The following is a 13,966-nucleotide window of genomic DNA, read 5'->3' as shown; positions in this document are numbered from 1 at the left end:
ATTAGGCTTTAAGGAAGTCAAAATGATCAATAAATTCTCTTAATATTTCTGAGGAGAGGGCATGTGGCAAAGTAGAGAGTGAGTTGACCTAAATATCAAGAAAATATTTTCTGTCATACTGGCTGTGTGAGCCTGGAAAAGTCACAACCTCTCAATAACCCAAGCTTTTCTCTAAGATTATAAATTTCAGAAAGTCGGTCTGCATTGATTGAAAAAATTACTTCTCAGAAGCTCCCTATATTGACGAAATCACACACCTAGTCAAACAGAAATTTCCAATAGGAAAAAAAAAGTCATGACCATTAATTTCTCTAGGAAAAAACATTGCTTAGTGGAGAAATGGTGGTTACACTTTAGAATGATGAAGAAATAATTGGCCATAAATAGGTTACAGGGAATAATATAATTACCTTCATTTGGTCAAAGTGAATTGGATCATTTTCAGGGAGAGGGGTGATTAAAAAATGAAGAAAGAGATTTATGCAGAAAGATTTCATAATAGCCTCTCCCCCCCTCATCAGAACAATAGTCTCAGGCAGCAAATTCTGAGGAAATGGCATAGATGAGCCCTTAGGCCAAACAGCTCCAGCTTTAGTGGTTATTTGGATTCTTTGACTCTCTATATCTACCCTGGCATTGTAAAAGCAGATTCTTTTGTAGTATATCTAATAACTTTTTCTCTGAATTGCTTATTCTTGGTTGACAAAATGGAAGCCCTATTGCAATTGAACTACCATTATATACTTTGAAAGACTTAATTTTTTAAGAGGAAAGGGTTTAACTTCTATTTTTAAAAGCATTATCTTCTGTCTTAGAATCAATACTGGATATTGGTGCTAAGGCAGAAAAATGGTAAGAGCCAGCTAGGCAATGTGGATTAAATGACTTGCCCAGGGTCACACAACTATAAAGTGTTTTTAGGTCTGATTTGAACCCAGAACCTCCTGTCTCTAGTCTTGACTTTCACCACCTAGCTGCCCTGAAGACATTTAACTTCTTAAAATAATTTAGTCTTCAAGATTTGGGGGGGGAGGGGAAGAGAAGAAGGGTTCATGTCTACAACCATCTGTCCTCTTTTTTTTCTTACCTGAAACTTCCCTTTTAGTCATCTACCTTGTCAACAATCCTTTCATCATCTGTCAGACCATGTGAATTCAGCTATTGTTAAATTTCAAAATGTCAATATAAGTTGTGCTCTGACTTAAGTTCAAAAATGGAGGAGGAACAGGAATAAAAGAATGAGAGGGATGGAAACAATATGTAATTCAGTTCAATGGACCTTTTATTGCCTTCTATGACAAAAGGGAGAATAATGCTCTTTAATCTTAAGGAATTCATAATTTTTTAAGATACTGGTTCTATTTTTGTACTTTTTTTAGTGGAATGGTCCTTCAAAAGCTACTATTTATTATTAATCTGTCTTAATTTAGATATACTTTGAAAATAGAATTTATTATAGGGTAAACACTGAAAAGGTTGGAAATTAGTGACAATATGAATTAGCACTCAAAATTCCATTTTTCTGGGTGCAGCCAGGTAGCTTAGTGGATCAAGACGTAGGCTAAAGACAGGATCAAATCTGAACTCAGACATTTCCTAGCTGTGTGACACTGGGCAAGTCACTTAACCCCATTGCTTAGCCCTTACCACTCTTCTGCCTTGGAGCCAATACATGGTATTGATTCTAAGACAGGAGGTAAGGATTTTTTTTTTTAATTTCATGTTTCTATCCCAAAATGCATGTTTATCTCCTCTACCAACTCTATAGTAGAAGATAATAATAGCTGACCAGAGTGCTCTGTTGATCACAAAGTTATAAAAGCACTTCAAATAAATTTGCTCACCAAAACCCACTACAATGATGTAAGGAGAGTGATACAGTTATCATCCCCATTTTACAGATTAGGAAACTGATCCAAAATAGGAAATTGAGCAATTATTCATAGTCACACACCTAGTTTGAGGGCAAATTAGTACTACCTCTCACCTCAAGTATTCTGACTCCAAATCCAATATTCTTTCCTCTAAATCAAGGAAATTCTTAATTCTTTTTGTTTCATAGAAGAAGGAAAGAAATAGCCATTTAATAAATACTTACTGTATTCTAGGTAGTGTGCTAAGCACTTTACCAATAGTCTCATTTGGTAGTTTGGAGAAGACTCCTTCTGAGAATCGCACAAATTTGGTTGTCCAAACCTGAATCTATGGAGCCCTTTGGCTCATTTTCAGTCATCTGAGAATTCCACAGTTTAAACACCACTAGAGAGGAAGAGGAGGCTTAGAATAGACCTTGCATTTCCAGTCTCTCAAAGAATGTTACTAAGTCTAGTGGATAAGTTACATTTCTATATAAGAAGAAGCAAGTCCTGAAACTTGCCAGGACTTGAGTAAGGCTTGGCACTTTGAATTTCCTAGAGATTCCTGCCATTTGGAATCAGCAAGTCACTTTGTTTCCTTTTTTAATCCTTCTTGCTGCTTTTTTCGGTCACATCCCACTGTCTCTCTATTTAGACCATAATTTAAAACTCAGACTGAAACATACCTCAAAGTACAACTTATTGTCTGGAGATTTTGAGGAAAGCTAGAACAAATTTACTCCTTAGACAGAATATCTCGGAATTTAAAAGTATTATATTTGGTATTAAGAAGATCTCGTCTCCAAAGTAGCCTGATTGATCAGTAATCACATGGCAAAATAAGCATCTGGGGAGTGGGGGAGGTGATCACAATCAGACAAATGCCAAAAAAAAAAGTATTCAAGAAATAACAAAAAGAAAACATGTAGTGAATTAAACTCATCAGATATTCCATACATCCTCTGTAGTGCTTTCATTATCAACTATTTTGCCCCATGTACACAGGACAGATGACTACAAAAGAAGGCTGTTATCGAGATATGAGACTTCAAGTAAACACATCCTTTTGCAATCCAAGGACTCGACCTGTTACAGGGATTATACCTTGTAAAATGCCAGCCTGTCCTCCCAGGTAAGGAGCCCATTTTTATCTTCTACATTCAAGTTATCATATATGCCATAGAAAATACAGTGATAGAGCCAGGGATAGTAATGAGAATTCTTCACTTATAAAAAATGGAAACGACAAAAGCAGCATTGTAAGATTTTGCAAGAGATCTACAGAGCAAATCATAGGAAACCAACATTCAAGAGATAGATAATAGCAATCCCAACAAAGGGGGAAATGCATAAAAACTATACTATATCCAGAGTAACTTTCTTTTTGCTTTTCTACTTTCTTTACTTTTATACCACTTTTGTTTTAGGTGTCATAATTAATAATTTGGAGCAATATTGCACTTTTGTAATATCATGTATATGTGTATATATGTGTTTATATAAGTATATATACTTATATATTTATAAAACTTTATCCTCACAATAAGGAAGGTGCCAGGATATAGAAGATTTTATGAGCTGAAAGATTTTTATAATAGATCCTAGAAATGTAAAATTTTATAGAATTATCAAAGATTAAAGTTACAAAGCATGAACAGATGTGGGAACAATTCAATTTTTTGAGAATTATAATTTTATTAATCGTTAGAAGAGACAAAAGAAATTATTTAGTCCATAGTCCAACATGAAACCCAATGAAGGAAGACCTCCTTATGGCATCTCTGACACAATATCATATTTCTCTGCATTAATATTCCAGTAATATAAATTTCACTGAAATCCACACCTTTGTTTTAGGAATTATAAGTATGTAAATAGTGAGAGTTCCCCATAATCCACTTACTGGCTATAGATCTGTTTTAATAAGGTCAACTTGATGTCTATTTAAAAATTGCACTCTATTCAGTGTTACTTTGACACAAGTAAATAGTTTAGACAAGAATAAAAAGTTATTTCTATAAGTCAACTCTCATTTATTAAGTGTCTGCAAAGTGTTATTATTGTATTACATTCTGTAGATACAAAGGAAATAAGGGAAAACAAAACAAAAAAATCAGTGTAGCTAAGTCCAAACAAGATATATGATGATATACCAGAAGAGGTCATCAACAGAAGGAAGGCATTAACAGAATTAAAGACAAGTTTCTGACAGAAAATGAGACTTTCTTAGACTTGAAAGAAACAAGAGAAACAAGGAGAGGGAAATAAAGAGGACACGTTGGGGCCAATAAAAATGCTTAGAACTAGAAGATGGCATGTTATGTACAAAGAACAGGAATGAGACCGGTGTCACTGAGTTGCAGAATATGTGAGGGAGGACAGGGTAAAGCATAAGAAAACTAGAAATTTGGAAATAACAAAAATAATTATTATTAATAACTAGCATACATATAGTTCTTTAAGGCATACAAAGTACTTTGAAAATATCCTTTCATTTTATCCTCACAATAAGGAAGGTGCCAGGATATAGAAGATTTTATGAGCTAAAATATTTTTTATCATAGATCCTAGAAATGTAAAAGATACCACTGGAATTGACTGAATGGAATGGGAATAGAGATAGGGTGGGGTAATATGGTCAGACTTGAACTTTAAGATTAGTTTGATTGCTGAATGGACTAGTATAGGAAGAAACTTGAAGCAGAGATCAACCAGCTGACAATTAGAATAGTTTAGGCATAAGGTGACAAGAGCCTGGTTTTAAAGAAACAAAGAGATTTTAATGTTTGTTTTGTTTTGTTTTAATTCTAGCCCTATATTTATGATCCCATGTAAAATTTCATTAGGATATTAGTTCTCTCATATGCTTGACTAATTAAACTCTAGAGAGTATAATCTAAGCTCTCTACATCTACTCCCTCATTTACCTCAACTGAGCCCTTTTGCAATCTGCTTTCTCTTTCTCTCACTTTACTGAAACTATTCACTTCAAGGTCACCAATATTCTAATCGACAAGTCCAATGTGTTGTTTTTTCTCAGCTTTCATTTTCCTTAATCTTAGTATTTGATTCTTGTGACTATGTCTTCTTTTTTTCTTTCTTGTCTTCTTTTTTCATAATTCTAATTCATCTACCACTCTGACCACTATTTCTCAGAACCTTCACTGGTTCTTCTCCTGATGCCTCTACCTTTGAGAACTGAGACTATCCCGAACTATCTGTTTTTCTCATTTACAATCTCCTCTATTCCCAAGACTAGAGGGGAGATGAATTCTATCATTATGTTGAATTTGCTATGTCATTTGGAGGAAGGTGACTAGCCACATTTTGAAATGTGAAATGAGTTATGGGAGATATCTGAGGTAGAGATGCAAAAATGGAAGTCATCTTTATAGAAGTGTACACATAGCAAGTGATATGACCCTGGCCAAAACAAACAAACAAAAAACCCAACCTTCTTAGCAAGAGTTGAGAACAGTATTCCTTTTCAGACATCAAGAGGACAATCTTTAAAAAACACGAGTTTTACTTTTCACTAATAGTCAATTTTCTTTTAATAGTGTTTCCTGATGTATTTGATAACATTGAGCAGAAAATTTGCAGCTTATGATACAATCCCATCCAAATGTTGCTTGTAATACCCTTATTGACCAATGTGTCACTGGAACAACTTGAACTATGGGATTCATATAAACCTTATGTAAACTGTATCTTCACTGCCCATAATGTTACAAAATAGTCCCTCTACTCCTGTCAATTCTCCCCCATTACTTAACCATCTTGTAAGTTTCCCTCTTCCCCACTCCCATGTCTATTAAAAATTCTTAGATTAATGCTGGCACCAAATCCCTATGCACAAGTTTTATGGTAAATGATTTTTATCATCAAGCACTTTGTTGAGAAGCAGGAAACTCTAAAGATAGGGACCAATGAAGTAACTAGTTTGAATTTTTTGTTTAAAGAATACTTTTATACAATATATTGTTAAATCCTCATATCAAATATGTGGGATAGATAGGGCAGGAACCTTTACCCTTATTATACAGGCAAGGAAACTGAGACTCAGAGATAGGCTGATTTCCTCAAGATCATAGATGCTGGGTCAGAAAGTCAGTTTATAGGATTCCCAATTCAGTGAGTGGTCTTTATACTATGCTCTATTACCTAGAGGAGGCTAGTGCATAGAAACTGGCCCAAGTCTCCATTTTCAGCAAAAGTTTGGTCTGTAGGATACTGTAAAAGCTCCAGAAGTCCTTGTGCCTTGATATACATTCCCTCCAATGCACATCTAAGGAACCTCTGCATCTGTTTCCTCTCAGAATACAAGTGAGGTCCAAGCCTGAGTTCACCTGTTGAGGTAAAAAGAAGAGATATAGCAAAACATATGTTCTAGCCCAAAATGAAAGGACTAAGAATTATAAAATGAATTCTGGTTCCAAGTATAACCTACAGGAATTTGTTTAATAAGACAGACTTAGTTCCTCAAAGAACAAAGATAAGACCATTTGGCAGGTTTTGTTGGATGGATGTCAGAGGTACTTTCCATGATAGCTACCAAATGTATACATACCCACTAATGCGTCCAGCCCTAAAAAGTGAACCTGAACATCATTCCTACTAGAGGCAGCTTCCAAGCCTCTCTGATCTCTTATCTTTCCCTTCCTCTGCAAAGGAGTGACAACCCCAAGTCTTTTTATGAAGTATTAGCTCCTACTCTCTTCTATCTAAGAGGAAAGACCTGGAGAGGTTTGTTTGTGTCTTTTTTTTTCTTCTTCTAATTATTCTTTTGTTGGGGAGGAGGGGTGCTAAAGAATTGTTGCTATTCATTATTTTGCCATTCCAAAGGTGAATCAAAGGAATCTGTGTAAATGGATTTCTCTTTGTCTCCTTCATATAATCATGTCTTTTGTACTTTTAATCTCAGTGTGTAACTGCTCTTTTCCTTTTCCAGTCTTGCTTTAATTTGGTAGTATATATATCCATGTTCATACCAATGGGAATGTCCAACTTCTTTCTAATTATTTCCTGACTCTGTGAGCCACTAAAGTCTGCTGCTGTAAGGGAATATTTAAGATTTGTTCAAGGAATTCCAGTGCATAAATTTTCATTACCTTATTGGATGGAAGGTCTGTAGCTTGGGCTCCATGACTTTGAGTAGTGATTTGCATGGGGTTCATAAGTTTTCCCAACATGCATAGTGAAGCACATTTTGAGAATTTATGCCCCTATTACCACACTTTTATGTACCTAAAAGCATGTAAACAGCCCTATGAGGTTTTTATATACCCAGGAGAATGCATTTCAATAGCCATTTTTAGCATAGATGGTCATGAAGACTGTGCAAATAGCTTTATAATAAAAAGAAAGTAGAAAAAGGACAAATTATCATGGGATTTTTCTGCTGGCTGATTAAGTGATCTATAAATGCAGGTAGTTCAGGATAATTTAGGAATATCACATCATGATCTTCTCAGGCAAGATATGAGACTGCATGATTATCAGGTAAAATGATCATTCTGTCAGGGGAAAGTGGAGAAGAAAGAAGTCAGGTCTGCACCTCTTTCCTGGCAACACATTATGCTATTATCTTTAGTCCTCTTTCCCAAGTTTCATTTTTTGCTACATTAACATGACAAATTTAATGTAACTTTCTAAAATCTCTCAATCTAGAATTAAATTATAAATAAGAATTATAGTTGTATTCCCCTATAAGAAAATGTATTCCACTTATTACAAAATTGTTATAGCTTTCTTAGTCTAGCTTTCTCCTAAACCAGAACTGTGTTTTGATCCCTGACATCATCTATTCAGCCATGCTTTTTGCACAATAAAATCTCTCTCATTAAAGTGACTTAAGGCAGAGTCCATTTAAATCACTAAATATTCTTACATGAATGTAATTCTTTCATTTTAAAGTACATATACTCCTGAAAGACAGTGACCTAAAGGATATTGCTAAATAGGAACAAAGTATACTATTAATAAACAGATAAACATTGGGATTTATTTTACTCATATTACAAATATAGATATTAGAAATTATAAGAGAAAGTTGGTTAAACTTTTTTCTATAGTTCTGAAAATATCAATTCACTTGGCAATGCTTTTTCATGAAGCTATTAAAAGGTTAGATAGGGGATAGGGATTAGTCTTGGGATTCCATTAATATAGGAAACTGTCTAATGAGGAGTTCTCTCTACCAATGTAGGTTGATACTTTACCTGCAATTAAAAAAATGAAAGAAATGCCTAGATCACTAAAAAGTTAAGTGACTTGCCCAGAGTCACAAGACTACTCTATGGCTGAGGTAAGACTTGAACCCAAGTCTTTCCAGCTTTGAGAGTGGCTCCTCACCCTTATACCACCCTAGTGTCTTAGACTATGAGAATTGTGACAAATTCCAAATTAATAGGGTTGAAATTAATGAGTGATTAATTGTAGTATCCAAAACTTATTGCTAATTAGCAAAGTGAAAAATACTTGAAGAGTCTTATCTAAGTGTGCCAATCCAAGAAGGACTTTAGGAAGCAATGGCATATGATGGGAGTTCATAAACATTTTTGTCTCACAGAATCTTTTGTTGATCAGGTAAAGTCTAGGAATCCCTGATCATGTTTTTTTTTTAAATGCATAAAATGAAAAGGCTACTAAGAAGACTAATTATAGTACTATATGTTATCAAAAAACTGTTAAACAGGTTTGCAGATCCCAGGTGAAGATCAACAGACCTAGGAGCTCCTTGGTTGAACAGTGGATATATAGAGTACCAGGTTTGGAGTTGGAAGGACCAGAGTTCCAAAATAGCTTCAGACACTTCCTAACTGTGTGAACCTGGGCAAGTCACTGACTGTTTAACCCTTGACATGCTTATGTCTTAGAACTGATACTAAGACAGAAGAGGGTTAAGGGGGTGGGGGGAAACATAACAAAGGAAGAGAGATTTCAGATAGATAAATCAGACTCTCTGAAATGTTATTTTCCTAAACTGACCCAAAAAAGTTGAAGAAAGAGCTATGCAATTCTGTATTCTTTTTGAAAAGACGATCTCTTATAAAAGGCATTGTTTTTTCTCCTCTTTTATGTTTAAAACCATGTTTCCTTACTAATAAATCTTTCCCAAGAGTCCTATAATGGAAAGAAACCTAAGACCCTTGCAACTCCAGTAGGGGAAAGCAAAGCTCTCCTCTGCCCTGGGGTTTTCTTATATGTACATTACCAAAACCCTCCAGGTTTCTCCTCTTATTACAGAACCATAGATAGAAGAGAAAAGGATACTGATTAGGTCATTTTTTCTCTTTCCTGTCTGTTCGGTATTATTCTTTATGGCATACTTCTTCTGTCTTGTCTCGTCCAGTTTTAAATATGTCAATTCATTGCTTTCCACATGAGACCATTTGAAATTTTATTAGGTTTCAAAAACAAAATGATTTTCCTGATGTTGAGTAAAATTTTCCTTACTGTTTTTTCACCATCATCTGTTCTCTTGCATTAATTAAATATACAATTTATCCCAAAACTTTTTATACTCACACTAACATATAAATAATGTCAAAATTCCATACTTGATTAAAACAATGGTTCACCTCACACATTGTTCTGTCCTTGATATGGATGCCTCCATATTCCATTGCTTGTCATTTAAAGTGCCATCACATCCTATCTCTATCGTCCTTTCTAGGTTTCTTGCTCCATCCTCCTTTTTTGTATACTATATGATATACCTAAGTTGATTTACCCCTATTCCCCACATGTGAGATTCCATCATTGTGCCTTTGTGTGGTGGCTCCCCATGCCTGGAATATGGGCAGCCAGGTAGCAAAGTGGAGAAAGTGCCAAGCCTATAGTCAGGAGGACTCATTTTTTTAAGACCAAATCTGGCCTCAAACCCTTATGAGCTGTGTAATTCTGGCAGTCACTTAACCCTATTTGTCTCAGTTTCCCCATCTGTAAAATGAGCTAGAGAAGGAAATGGCAAACCACTCCACTATCTCAGCCAAAAAATCCCAAATGAATTCATGAAGGCCTTGACACAGCTGAAAAACAACAACAACAATATGCCTGGAATGCATTCTGTCCTTTCTTGTAGGTCTTTTATACTCCCTAGCTTCCTTCAGAGCATAACTCAAATTCTACCTGCTAAATGAGACCTTTCTTAATCACCTCTAGCTGGTAGTAACCTTCCCAACCCCTCACCACAAATTACCTTGCATATTTTTTTTATTTATTTATACAGAAGGCGCTCCTTGAGAACTGCTTTTTTTTTGCCATCATAAGTCTTGCATCTGGCTCACAGACTTAAACTTCCTAGGCACTGAAAAATACATAATTTATTAATTGATTTACAGGGGCTACAATTGTCTCACATAAAAATCTCCTCAAGGGAATCATATCATTAAATATACTGCAATATTCTTTTATGCATAATTCAAATTCCATAAATGTATCTTTTTCAGTTTGTACAGTTTTAATGAGTTTCAAAAATACATGACCTAATATATATAAAGTCGTCTATATTTTTACTTATACTATTCTTTCCAAGGGTGCTTCCTACCTTTGATATCCTAGGATATAGTTAATAACGTCTTTCTTCTTTTTGTTAATCTTTGTCTTTATCATTTTAGCTCCTTCCCTCAAGACAATTTCTAGTTCTAATAAACTTGGACACATCATTTAATGTTTCCTCTTCTAAAAATGGTGACTCATAATACTTCTATCAACTCTGATTTTGTGTACGTGTGTGTATGTGTATGGATGGGTATGTAGAAATACCTTTATAACTATCAAGTACTTTTCAGTATAGTCTACTATTATCTCTGTATTTTTAAAGAGGAAACTGAAGGGCAAAGTGATATGATGAGGAACTATCAGAACCAAGACCAAAACCTAGCTCTTTGGATTTCTCTACTACTTTCCATGCTCCCTCTGATTTATAAGTTCCTTCAGGGTGATGCAAAAGAGTTTATAAGCCATTTAAGTTGCAGTTCCATCTTGAGTATATATCTGCAGGGAATATTTAATTCGAGAAATTAATTTAAAAATATGTGGTTAGAGCCTACTTTGGGATAAGATTCCAAGATTTCTTTCCTGAATCCTCATAGCTAAATCAAATTTCATCAATTTATAAACTGAGTTTTAGTCATTGTCAAAGCTACATTGTCTTACGTTTGAAGCTCTTAGACACTCTTTTGCTCCTAGAAGTTTGTAAGATGTTTCTGAAGTTTGTTCCAATTACCTCAGCTTTTTCCATCATAATGTTATCTATATCCTTAAAGATGACATTTGGTGTTTCCATCTCCATATCCTTTATGGATAAATTGGAATGAATAAAATTGGTCCCAGAGCTGATCCTCAAGAAATTTCTATTAATACTTTTCTACCAGAAAAAGACTTGTATAAAGACCATCTCTTTCTCAATAGTTCTCTATTCCATATGTTTCCACAAGTCTCATAGGATCATAGGGAATGAGGGAGAGAAAGTAGGTCTTTGATTATTGTTAATATTTTACTCTTTTAGTTAATATTTACTCTCTTACCTGTTAATATTTTAATCTTTCAAAGGATATTTGAAAGTCTAAATAAATCATGTCCATTAACTCCCCTTTACCTAAATATTCATTAATCTCCCCAAAGAAAAAATTTAAGGGTTTGTCAGATTTTTCCCCTCATGTATTTTTAGTGAAGCTACATACATTTAGTCCTTCTTTTTCTTGTTAAATTATTCCTGTCAGCCCTATGACTATTTTATAGCTTTTTTTATAATACACTCTACTGTCTTTTATTACAATGAATCTTTCTGATATTGGGATAGCTACACCAAACATTTTTTATCAATGTATTAGCAGTTTAGTACCATATACTACTACATCTTGTTCATTTAGCTAAGTAATGAATCAAATTCACAAAGAATATAGCATTCTGATTTGTCTTCATAAGTCTGAGGAACAGGAGTCAGAGTTTGAGCTATTAAAATAGCATCATCAAAATGGAATGGAAATAAATTCTAGCATCACATTTGAAGTGATATCTGAAAATTAGAGGATATGACTGTTCCCCATTCATGAAAATGGTTACAACTATAGAGTTCATTATGATTTCAAGGACATTTACACAACTGATCTCATTTGATCATCACAAAACCCTAAATGGTACAGGAAGGGAATCATTCTCCTCAGATATTAGAGTAATTTTTCTCAAGCTCAGATCATGCCCTCATTCAATAAACCAGTTATTCCCTATTGTATACAAAATCAAATATAAACTTTTTTTATATTTAAGACTCTTGACAATCCCTCTTTAACTTACTTCAAACTTTAATATATTTTATTCCTTTTCCAACACAGCCACAATCCAGTCAAATTATCTTTACTACTATTCATACCTGGCATGTAATCTCTCATCTCTTTGTCTTTTCAATGACTCTATCATGCCTAGAATACATTCCTTCCTCAAGTCTACCTCATATAACACCTAGTTTCTTTCAAGGCACAGCATAAGCATCATCTTTTACTTGATACCTTTTCATATTCCCACAGTTGCTAGTTTCTTTCTCCAAAAATGATCTTGTTATCAAATATAGCATGTCATCTTTCCCAAATAGATTATAATCCTTTTGAGGGCAAAAACTATCTCCTCTTTGTCTAGGTTTCTCCAGTGCCTAGCACAGTGCCTGATATATGGTAGGTATTTGGTAATTGCTTGTGGTTGTTTGGTTATAGGTGAAGAAACTGAGGTTCATAAATTAAATGTATACTCAGATTCATACAGCTAAATTTGTCAGATCTGGAACTCACATATAGATTTTCTGACTTCCTTACAAATCTCTCTTTGCTACAATAACTTTATATCTGAGAGAAAATCTCCAAAGGCATAGTTTTGTGTGTTTTGACTTCTGAAACAAAATTTGAAAGACAGTAAGCTATTAAAACAAACAGTGAATTTAAGAACATAGCTCCCTATTTAACTACCCATGACATCTACTTTTCAATACATTGAGTCATCAGACATGGAGCAGAAGAATAAGGAAAAGGAGAAAACATTATGATGTGAAAAGACAGATTAAAATTCATCGTTATTAGTCAATACAATTAAACAAATTGATGAGACAAGTCAATTTTACATAATAAAACACTGGAATTAAATGTCAGTCTTTAACAGTTGCTTTTTGATTTTGCTGTTCCATAAAGGAAATCAAATTTCCTGAAAACAATTTCCCAATTGTTTCCTTTTTTCTATGAATTAATTATTAACCATGGCCTTATCCAGGCTGCTGACAAAGCTTTTTGGTTGCCTATTCATTGGGCAGAAAACCAAAAGTTTCATTAGAAACAATGAAAATGTGACTATTTTATTAGAATAACTCTCCCTTGGAGGCTCCCATGGCTAATCTCCAAAACTGTCAGTGATCTGTCATCCTATTCCTGAGTAACTTCATGACCTAGCTGGGGCTCAGCAGCATGCAGATTACCCTGTAGAAGAATTGGTGCACTTGCTAATTTCCAAAGGGCATGATTCAGAACAGTACAATTTTGTGTTTCATATTCATGCCTTTGACAGATCTCCAAGGCATTTGGGTGGCCAGGGCCATGGGACCTTTAAAATACCTAAAACCCTAGCATTCTCTTTTTAAAATTTGAATGAAAAACAAAAACTTCTGTAGTGCCTTTTAGAAACCCCTAAGCTCTCTCTGTCAGCAACCAAAGGCATGCATGTATTGTGGAAGACTCACAATGTTGGATTACTGTCAAAACGAGGGGTCATTAGACTAATGAAATCCCCTGAAGTCATAAATCTCTGCAGGGTGCAGAATGTTTTGAGTTCAGGAGTTCTGTTGTGAGATGAAGACGATTCTAAAATGTCTGAAAGTCTTTTGCCAGCAGGAGCATCATGGCTAAATAATGAGGCGTCAGCAATTCCAACTTACTCCTATGGGATGGAGATGAGCCAGAAATCTTTGATTTCCTCTACTCCTCCCCCACATCAAGGCGTACCTTCACACTGAGTTTGAGGCAGACACGCGGTACAGTTATCCCACTGGCACACCAAGGCTCCAACCTAGGTTTCAGCACGAATCAGGCATTTTTATCACTTGCTTTTGAACCATAAGCCATAAA

At 34.8% G+C, this 13,966-nt stretch overlaps 1 protein-coding gene across 1 annotated transcript in view; it reads left to right on the top strand.

The window, feature by feature from the left end:
• The window catches only part of ADAMTS16 (ADAM metallopeptidase with thrombospondin type 1 motif 16), a 261,354-nt gene that overhangs the window by 174,177 nt on the left and 73,211 nt on the right, over nucleotides 1-13,966 (top strand). Inside the window, exon 18 of the mRNA XM_001370697.4 lies at nucleotides 2,862-2,988. Coding sequence (XP_001370734.2) covers nucleotides 2,862-2,988 — 127 coding nt within the window. The remainder of the gene's footprint in view (nucleotides 1-2,861; nucleotides 2,989-13,966) is intronic.

This window comes from Monodelphis domestica, chromosome 3 (genome assembly GCF_027887165.1).
Source record: "Monodelphis domestica isolate mMonDom1 chromosome 3, mMonDom1.pri, whole genome shotgun sequence".
NCBI lineage: Eukaryota > Metazoa > Chordata > Mammalia > Didelphimorphia > Didelphidae > Monodelphis > Monodelphis domestica.
This window is presented reverse-complemented; position numbering and strand designations above follow the sequence as displayed.